An 11006-nucleotide genomic window follows, 5' to 3' on the forward strand; every position below is an offset into this window, starting at 1 on the left:
AGCGAGATGTAACATGCGCGGTATTCTGCTCCTGTGGGTGGAGAGGGGGCGTGACAAATTTCACCCAAATTGGGCGAGAACTGTGGATTTGTATACAGCAGACTGCTACAGATTTTGAGTTTTATATATATATAGATAGATAGATAGATAGATAGATAGATAGATAGATAGATAGATAGATAGATAGATATGTATGTATGTATGTATGTATATGGTTATAAGAGCTCAGTGATCCCCTGCTGGTCCTGTTGTGATACTACATGGGTCCTACTGGTCTCTATTTTCTGGTCCCACTTGACACAGAGTAAATGCCCCTCACCACTTGTCACAGCTGTGACCCGCTTCTATCAATGATCGGCTCACCAGTCCTATCCCTTTGGTTGGATTAGGGGTGCACAACCCTTTATGGAATTGTAGGCCACGTTGTTAAATGATACCACTCCCAAGGGCCACAATAAAATGTAATGGGGTATTCCCATCAGACCTATTGATATTATACGCCAAAAATATCTGATGCTTTCCTGAACGTACAGTTATCCAATGAATGGCGTCTCTTTCTGTCCTATTTGGCATTCCAGAGAAAGGAATTGAGGTGAACGTATGATGCTGCATAGACCATCATTGTGGGTTGCAAGCAGCCCCTGGCCAGCTGGTGATGTGCGCCTGTTTAAGACTGACTAAGTATTAACTAGTGAAAGACTCAATACCAAAAAAATGGTCTTATATGAAGCTCATTATACTCTTTATACATTAAATAGTTGGGGGTCAATGAGCAAGACAGACTTGGGCAGATAAATTAATACTGTGTAATGTTTAGACAGTGCAGAGTTAGACTAGACAGTCTTGGGGCCTGTTCACCCGGCTTATTTTTAGGTTGATTTCACCCCAAAATCAGCATCAGATTCCCTGATCCGGCCTTCCATTGTATTTAATGGGAAGCAGAGATGGGAGCAGGACATACAGAATAAGCATCCTGCTTGATCTAGAGATGGATGTCCGCCACAAATTTCTCTTTGTTTTTTGCCATCTTGGAAACCGGGCTTACTTTTAGAGTGTCTACTTAATAGTTGTCATTGTTTTGGATACAGTTTTGACACTAAATTTTTTGGAAATTGTGAAAAAATTCTAATAGACTTCAGTGTGGGTTCGGTTCATCGGTCAATTAAAGGGGTACTCCCACGTCGCATACTTACCCGTCTTCGTTCCTCTAAAATCTTCTGTCTTCCGGCTTTGTCTCGTCATTGGTGGGCGGGGTCACATATGCAAAGCCAAGCGGCGAGATGCCGCCGGCCCTGCGTGCACGCTCATAGACCAGTCTAGCCTTCACAATGCGAATACAGACCCGACAGGGTGTCGGGTCTGTATTCGCATTGTGAAGGCTAGACTGGTGTATGAGTGCGCACGCAGGGCCGGCGGCTTCTCGCCGCTTGGCTTTGCATATGTGACCCCGGAGCGGAATAACAGCATCGCTTCTGCCGCTGCTGTCTTCATGCAGGGCAGAAGCATAGCGATGTGCCTGTGCCGGCGTCTAACAGTCCCCAGCATCCGCCTATTACAGCAGATGCCAGGGAGTTAGACGCCGGCACAGGTGAAGCCAGCAACATCGCTATGCTTCTGCCCTGCATGAAGCCAGCAGCGGCAAAAGTGATGCTGTTATTCCGCTCCTCCGCCCCCCGCCCCAGAATAGCAGCATCGCTTCTGCCGCTGCTGGCTTCATGCAGGGCAGAAGCATAGCGATGTTGCTGACTTCACTTGTGCCGGTGTCTAACCCTGTATTGGCGGCCCCTTCCCCAAAGAGTAAACTACCCCCCCCCCTCCCTCCAGGCTCGCTCCCGTGCACTTAGCCCCTCCTCCCTCCCCCCTGAGAGCAGCAAACACATCACTTGACTCAGGAGCAGCTAGGTCAGGGCTGTGGCCACAAAAAAATGAATAAAGTAAGATAGTGGCCAAACAAAGCAGTTTTGCTGAAGCAGTGTATTTAGGAAAAGTCTTACATTCACATTTACAAGCATTATAGATAGGATCCTTGTGATGGGACAACCCCTTTAAGATCTCCTTTTATATAACATCACTAAATACTGACAAGGTTGCTCTGTGGTAAAGCAAGTATGTTTTGTAACCCGTGTTTGACATGCTCATAAACATTATAGCGCGTGTTTTTGTTGTTGTACTTGTAGGATTCTTCATTAATCTGAGGCCCAGACTGGGTAACCACAAGTCTCATTCATGTATTAACATCACTTCCCCCTCCTACAGTTCTTTCTAAATTTTAGCAGGAGCTAACAAGGAATGCACCATCTACCTTTAGGACAAATTCTGCATAAACAAAGCCAGACGACAGTTTTATTGTAAACCGACAGCAGACGGGGGCGACGCTTAAACCCTTCTACAAGAAGTATTTCTGATCACTGCGCCCACAATGAACATCTCCACCAGCACAATCCCATACTTAGCATACTTATGGATTACAGCTCTGAGAACTTTGGCCTAAATCATATACATATTTTTTTTTTTTATCTCTGTCGGACTGGATAAGAGCAGCCGGGAGATTGGACTTGTATATGAACCTTCCCCGGTGTCACAGTCCAAGGACCCACGTTTTTCTCGCTTTACATATTGGGCCCCAATGATTTAGATGGTAACGTTCACCTTCTTGGTTTGACATAGCCCTGATACAATCTTAAAGTTGCTTCCATGTAAGGCAGCTTCTGCTTACCGGTGCCTGAGGGCTTCCCCACCCCCTATAATTACTTCCAGTAAAAAAAATGTAGGCCTCTGGTTTTCATGGCTTCTGTTCGCATTCCTTCCAGACATCAGCACATGCTTTGAGCTCGTATCAGATAATCTGTCAGCACCCGCCTGCCCTGTGGAGTTAGAATAGTAGAAGGTAAAAGACTTTCTAGTTCTGGGGCATCTTTGTAGCATATGGAATACACCAGCCTTGTGTATACAGGGTGCTCAGCTGATACAGAGTTAAAGGGGTTTTATCAGCAAAATCATGCTGATAGAGCCCCACATATGCGTGAATAGCCTTTAAAAAGGCTATTCAGGCACCGCTAAAGTTATATTAAATTAGTTTAAAATAAAACCCTAAAACAGAATGTGATCTACTTACCCATCGTGCACGGTGGGCGGGCATTCAGGATCCGCCGTCTTCTTCATCCACGCCTCCTCTTCTTGCGATGTCCTTGGGTCCCGTCTTCCTCCGGCGCTCGCGAACTGACATTGCTAAAAAAAAATGGCCTGGGCGCATGCGCAGTAGCCGTAGTAGAAGCAGCATGCTACTGCGCATGCGCCCAGGCCATTTTTTTTAGCAATGTCAGTTCGCGAGCGCCGGAGGAAGATGGGACCCAAGGACATCGCAGGATGAGGAGGCGTGGATGAAGAAGACGGCGGACCCGTCAGGATTGACCTCTCTCCTCTGTAGTCTATCCCTGGACCTCCTTTTTTTTTTTCTTTTTTTTTTAAACTAATGTAACCCAACTTTACCAAGGGTGACCGGTTTCCCCTTTATCGTAACAAAACGTGCTGATGATTTTTTACTAATCATTCAGGACCCAAGTAATAATCACCGATTCCACATGGTGTTCAACTATTTTGCACCTTTTCAAAATTGATAACCTAGCCTTAAGATAGGCCATAATTTTAGACTGACTGTCAAGACACCCGCAGAACAGCTGTTTACCGGAAAGAGCAGCTCCCCCCATTGGCAGTTCAGGGTAATGCATCAGTGTCCTATAGACTTGCGAAGTCTGTACGGTGTTACTAAATCTATGGCAAGTGAGCTATGTAGTTTATGGTATATAAATAATGCTGGGCGCTTCGGAAACAGCTGATCTGTGAAAGCACCGACAGTCGCCCATTAATATTTAAAATTATTAGCCTATCTTTGAGGATAGGCCATACATAAAAGGTGGATAACCCATTTAAATCTGTATAAAATGTAGGTCAGGATTTTTTTGAGGACAGGGGTGTACAGGTGCATACCCACACCAGTCGACATCCATGTCTTACCTGTGTATGCACGTTATTAAATTTATCACCGCAGAGAAACTTATCATTGCCAGATGGAGGTAGGGCACACCTACTTAAAATGGTGATGCTCATCATACCAGAGCTGTGGAATAAGTAGGCCAAACCGCTAACCACAACCTCTATATTTTTCTACAGCCGACTCTAACTCCAACTCCTTTATAAATGGCTGACATGGTCAGACAGGAGAAGCACAGTACTGCTAATTCAGGAACAAAAAAGGCAGTGATTGTGATGATAACATAGAAGAGGAATAGAGCACAGAAAACAGACTACATGTGCCCCCTGAGACTGAAGAGTGATGACTCTTAGGTGACCCCAGACCAAGGGTGTAACTAGCAAAGACTGGGCACCATAGCACACTTCACTTTTGACTTGGGGCCTATCCTCCCACCCCGACATAGCATAGCGCCTTCATCTATGGATCCTTCACTTGGAAGTGGCTGCTCACACATACCATATCTTAGGATAACCTGAACTTAAAGAGATTTTGTGAAAGTCACCATTCCTGGGTATTAATGGTGTCTCATGGTACTCAGATACTCCCAGGGCTTACAGGAGTTTTCCGGGCAAAAAACATTTTTCAAAAAATGTCTCTTACCTTTATCAGTGTTTGGAGTGATTTCTGAGTTTCTCTGGGAGCTCTGTTTCCTACAACTGCCGTGATACCTTGTGCTCTCCCCCTCCACACTGAAACCCCCTCCCTGTTTCTCTAGCCAGCCCGCCTACTACTTGAATGTAGTACATAATATCCTCCTTCTAGCCATTATATGAAAATATAACACACAGTCTTTGACCCCATCTGAGTGGAAGATGATGGTTGGAAGGAAAACCCCAGAAATTCTTCAAATGTTAGGAGAGCTTTATTGACCTGTTGCCCTTGCGTATAAAGAGATTGATATATGACTACTTCCAATTGACTTCCTTGGTTGGTGGGTGGCCACTAAGTCTTTTCATCTCATAATTGGTTACTAGTGTTGCTGCCAGTTCAGCATTTCCACGTGCCATGAATGATCCTGACAAGAGTGCAAGGAAGAGTATATCTTTGCTGTCAGGGCTGGTTCACATCCGTGTTGGTATTCGGTCCAGGGGAGTCCGCATGGGGACCCCCCGAGCAGAATACCAAACGCAATTGCAAGCCCTGTTCAGTAAAAGCACACGGATCCCCATAGACTATAATGTCCGTGTGCTTGCGCGTACTGCCCACACGAATCATGCGGACAGGAAAGTATATTGTGAACTACTTTCCTGTCTGAGTGTTCTGTGTGGAGATCTTTGCATTTATATAGAAACTAATTTTTGCTTATAACGCTGTCTAATGAACAATGTTTACTGTGCAAAGTTTGTGCGGGATGATTATATGGATGTAAATATTTGCTCAGCTGACAGCTGTTCCTCCGAACGTCCCTTTACCTCCCCCTAAGATATGTACTTTCAAATTCATCAATTCTGCATGTTTATTTCAGAACTGGCAAAACCAAGGAAAAGGCATTTCCAACATGTCTGATCCTTTTTTCACCATGCTTGAGAGACATTTGGGGACCATACACATTGGATGAGTCTCCAAAGCTGCATCATTATCAGATATGTTTTGTATTTTAGACTCTAAGCCCTGGTTCACATCTGTGTTCGATATTCCATTTGCGGAGTCCGTTTGGGGAAGGAATAGCGAACGCATTAAAAAGCAGTTAGCTAAGAAACCACACGGACCCCATAGACTATAAAGGGATCTGTGTGTTTTCCGCACGGTTTCCACACGAATCATGTGGAGAGAAAAGTGCGGACTTTCCGAACAGAATACTGAACGCAGATGTGAACCAGGCCTAAGTAACACTACCCCCCCTTCCCCCACACACTTTAACACTTTAATAACTACTAATATTTATACAATAGATTTTCCCCTGAGCTGGGTCAGAAGTTTCTCATCCAGCCAACCTGTGCCCTACTCTGTACAGATGTGGAGCAAGAAATCCAAAAAGGCTGTCTGCAGATGGGTGTGTCTTCCTTCCAGAGCAGACTTTTTTCTTCCTTCTGGAGGAGAGCTAATTTGCGTACTTCTTCCTATGTTAATAAATCCACCACTTTGTTTTGTATTCTGTATAAAATCTTTGTTTTGACTGTCAAAACACATAAGGCTACATTCACATCTGCATCACAACGTGTCAGAAATCGCCAGATGAAACAGTGTTGCAAGTCTGACTTTTTCATCCGGCGGTTTCGTTTTAAAAGATTGAACGCCCAAAAGAATTCATTATAGTTAATGGAGTCCGTCAGGTACTGTTAGCGTCCACTATTGTAGCAATCTGTGTGTGTATATTTCAGGTCCTCCAGTTGACCAGAGCAACGGACCGAGTGGCGCTAATGTGACTATAGTGTCAAATATACATTTCATAAATATGGAGAAACCGTGAGGATAGCATAGCTCCACATTATTGCTGCATATGCAAAGTCTCTCTTGAAGAGGCCCCCTTCCTGGCCTGTCGTAGACGACTAACAAGTGACATATCGTTACTTTGCTGCAGTTGCAGGCCTTAATAGCAGAATATAGAACATATTCCTTGTGAGTACTTGTATTCATTGGTATATAATAGGTGGCATCAGAAAATACGAAAAACAGAACTCAGATCAAGTTCTTATGCCTGTATACCCCCGTGTGGACCTGTCACTCCTTCTCCCTCTAGCTAAGTATGTATCTAGATGGGACTGCAGTAGGATAGCTGCCTCCCCCCATTCATCCTTCAATTCCTTATGACATAATCGGAGCTACCTGGATCTCTTTAATGAAAACCAGTAACCCCCACCCCCCAAACTATACATCTTGGCATTCCTTAAAGGATTGACTTGGAATGACTTTTCAACTGCAAGTCTTGTGTCTGTGTGTCCTAGACTTTAGACAGCAATAGTTTGGAAGCCATTTATCATTTCGGCCTCCCCCATAACATGTATTTCCTCCACTTCTCATTAACTTGTATTTTCCTTATTTCCTGTGACAGCAGACATTGTGCGGGGGGGCGTCTGGTTTCTCCCAAATACATGAGATTGCTGAAACCAGCGGCATCTACTGACAAGACCCTATGGGAGCTTTTATCTAACTTGTATTAAGATGTACAGGCCATATCTAATTGTAACATATCTGTTCTCCTCGGATTTACTTGGATCCTGAGTAAGTCCATTGGGAGCTATGGTGAATGTTCAGATGATGTAACTGGAATTATTTATGACCAGCTTCGCTGCCTAAAAACGTGACTGTGAATGGAAACTGGAGTGTATCTTGTGTCTTATGTAGAACAGATGGATGCTTGTGTGTGAGTCTCTTGCGTTGGATATTATTATATACTCATGTATTATAATCCTTTAAGGCAGTGGGGGTGAATTATAGCTGAGAAGTGTCATTGACATATTCACACCATATCTATGTCTAATTTATTTTTTCAGTACATCCTGTCCGGTTCAGATGACTTCAACCTGTATATGTGGAAGATCCCATCCAACCCAGAAGCAGGTATGTAAATGTGTCTTTGCAGCGCCATCTTTTTTTTTCTTTAAATCTACAACCCCTGGCAAAAATTATGGAATCACCAGTCCTTGAGGATATTCCTTGAGTTGTTTAATTTTGTAGAAAAAAAGCAGATCACAGCCATGGGAAAAAAAAAAACTAAATGTTTTTCATATGGCAACTTTCTGGCTTTAAGAAACACTAAAAGAAATCAAGAAAAATAATTGTGGTCGCCAGTAACAGTTAGATTTTTAAAACAAGCACAAGGAATAAATGATGGAATCGCTCAATTCTGGGGGGAAAAATTATGGAATCCTGAAAAACAAACAAAATAACACTCCACACATCACTAGTACTTTGTTGCACCACCTCTGGCTTTTATAACAGCTTGCAGTCTTCGAGTCATTGACTGAGTTATTGCACAAGAGAACTTCTACTTTCCTGCTGACGATTGGTCACTTGTTATATTGGTATATATGTGGATGCTCAATGTTCATTTTTAACGCAATGAAAATTACATTCAAAATTGATCCCAGTATGCCTGATAGTTGTAGTGATGCAGATTTTGGAGATTTTTATGGTGATTCAATACTTAACACGAATAAACTCACTTATTTTATAAAATTTTTTTGGCCTAACATTTTCATATGCCCTATTGCATTGGGACATACTGTACAACAGATGGTGGGTGCAAATGATCCTTCCAAAGTCATACTAAGTGCAATGACAGCCCTTGTTTAATGATGTCCGTATTGGAAATCATTCAACTTTTCCATAAATAGATGAGATTTAGGCCACTTTTAGACGCTCATAATGTACCTATACTGAAGCATCCATATTGTGAGCACAAAAGCAAGACCTCCTTGGTCCTGCTAAACTCAACTTAAATCCCAAAAACACAACCTAATATAAATTTGGTTCAGTAAAAGTGCCAGAGCTGTAGCACCCATAGTATGGGTGCTAAAATGTGGTTGTATTATGCCCACCTGAAACTACTTATTAAACTTGATAGTCTTCCTGTCAGAGCGGAGCGGCAATTCAATTCTGCAGGATTGCTGGAAATAGAGTGCATGCACGCACCAACACCACTTCTTCAAGTGGAGTCAGACCCGGACCAATCAGTGTAATTCATTACTGAATTTGGACTCGTTTTTTAATATGGCACTTACCTGCTTGTGATAGCATCCCCTGCTGTTTAAAATGTATAGGTCTATGCATGTCATTCTATCAAGGATCTATTAGTCATGCATGGCCAACAGGATACAGTATAGCTTCTGCTGTGTCCCCAGTGACATAGAAATAGAGTGAAATATAGATAAGAATGATCATTCAGTAGGCTAATGATATACAAGGATACAGCAGATGAAGATGAAGTCGCGGGCAGAAGCTAATACATATATATATATATATATATATATATATATATATATATATATATATAAAATATATATAAAATTCTTGGATATGTGTTGTATCATGTTGCTGAGGTTACATATGTCATGGCTCATATCGACAGAACATGATACATGCAGTGGCTTTAGCTAATAATACTTTCTTACATGTGAACAGACGACGTCCCCAGAAAATATACAAGAGACATTAGGCCTGCAGTCACACAGCGGCTAATTTCTTCCTGAGCAAAGGAGATTATTACATCATTGTAGAGTTGTATAAATGGCTTGGCATAAATCCAGAAGCTACTGATTACTGCCTGACACGCTCAGGACATGACAAGTATTCCTACTGTATAGTAGAAAGGGCACATACATGTTGCAATGAGACCCTGCAGAATATATAATATAATTTGCATGTTTCATATTGCTTTTCAATAAAATGATAATTATTCATGTCTTTGGGGGTTTTTTTATATACTTTTTACTCTCGTAGGTGGACCAGGAAGAGTTGTAAATGGCGCTTTTATGGTACTAAAGGGACATCGGTCAATTGTAAATCAAGTGCGATTCAACCCTGATACATACATGATCTGTTCTTCAGGCGTCGAGAAGATCATAAAGGTGAGACACTGAATAACGGAGATAAATATATGTAGAACATGTTGTTTTGTGAATCAATATAAGAAATTTGCATTATATAACCGCTGTGTTTGCATTAACTCATAAACCCATATCAACTATAACATTACAGTCGAAAGTTTTCCGATTGTCTTATGTTACTGTTTATGGATCTTTGAATTTTTTTATGTTGTTTTTTTCCATTCATAACCTAGCTGCTTACAAAGTGCGGGTTGTCTGTAGAGGCAGACAGAGATTTATCTCCACCCTGCTGTCAGTCATGTAATCTAATAGATTAACTGTAATTGTATATCTGTCATCTGAGCTCTCACAATGTACCGCAGCAGAAACTAAGCTGGATATAGCTTTGGACATGAATGGAGCAGAAAACAGCTCTGGGTTTACACGTAAAAAACGTATTTTTGCATGTTTTTATTTGTGGCTTTATTATAAGTAATAATAAAATATAATCTATTAGAATATGTTTTCTCCTACTATGTAGCATACACAAGTCACATTGTTTTAAAGGGATCCTATCATTCCGACATGATTTTTTCTAATTACCACGTCGGAATAGCTTTAAGCTATTCATGTCCTACCTTTTGTCGTCTTCTCCGCGCCGCCATTCGCCTACTGTCCCGGTTCTTTTCGTTTATACTAATGAGCTCTCTCGCTGCACTGGGGGGCGGGCCCCAGCGCTTTGACAGCCATGGGGGCGTCCCCAATGCGGTAAAAGAACTCTCTCCAGCGCCACCTCCTCTTCTTCAGCAGCATCACCTTCGGCCTCTTCTTCCGGCAGTGACTTGTAACTTCTAAGGCCTCAGGCCTTGGGCAGAGCAGACTGCGCATGCCTACAGGCCACAAGAAAATGGCCGCTTCCATACTGTGCAAATGGCCATTTTCTTGTGGCCTGTGGGCATGCGCAGTCTGCTCTGCCCAAGGCCTTAGAAGTTACAAGCCACGGCCGGAAGAAGAGGGTGAAGGTGACGCTGCTGAAGAGGAGGAGACACTGGAGAGAGTTCTCTCGCAGCATTGGGGACGCACCCAGTGCTGTCTGAGCGCTGGGGCCCACCCCCAGTGCTGCAAGAGAGCTCATTAGCATACTGACAAGAACCGAGATTGTAGGTGAACGGCGGTGCAGAGAAGACGACGAAAGGTAGGAGAAGAATAGCCTTTCTTAAGGCTATTCTGACGTGGTACTTTGAAAAAATCATGTCTGCGTGATAGGATCCCTTTAAGTTCCCTACATTGATGCTGCGGAGAAACAAAGACGGATCTTTAGTTGATTGTTAGGATGCCTATACACTTTAGATAGCTGTTGGCCAAAGGCTTGTTCGACCAACAGCAATTCCTCAAACCCTCATACACAGCTCAGTTCGGCCATGTGTGCATGTGTTTTTAATGATGAGTAGTCCTCACACTCCTCTAGCAGCAGATTAAATCTCAAAAGAACAAAAACTTTTGAC

At 42.8% G+C, this 11006-nt stretch overlaps 1 protein-coding gene across 1 annotated transcript in view; it reads left to right on the top strand.

The window, feature by feature from the left end:
- The window catches only part of DCAF5 (DDB1 and CUL4 associated factor 5), a 40098-nt gene that overhangs the window by 26242 nt on the left and 2850 nt on the right, over window positions 1–11006 (top strand). Inside the window, exons 7-8 of the mRNA XM_075282975.1 lie at window positions 7468–7534; window positions 9416–9543. Coding sequence (XP_075139076.1) covers window positions 7468–7534; window positions 9416–9543 — 195 coding nt within the window. The remainder of the gene's footprint in view (window positions 1–7467; window positions 7535–9415; window positions 9544–11006) is intronic.

Source organism: Leptodactylus fuscus, chromosome 7 (assembly GCF_031893055.1).
Source record: "Leptodactylus fuscus isolate aLepFus1 chromosome 7, aLepFus1.hap2, whole genome shotgun sequence".
Classification (NCBI taxonomy): domain Eukaryota; kingdom Metazoa; phylum Chordata; class Amphibia; order Anura; family Leptodactylidae; genus Leptodactylus; species Leptodactylus fuscus.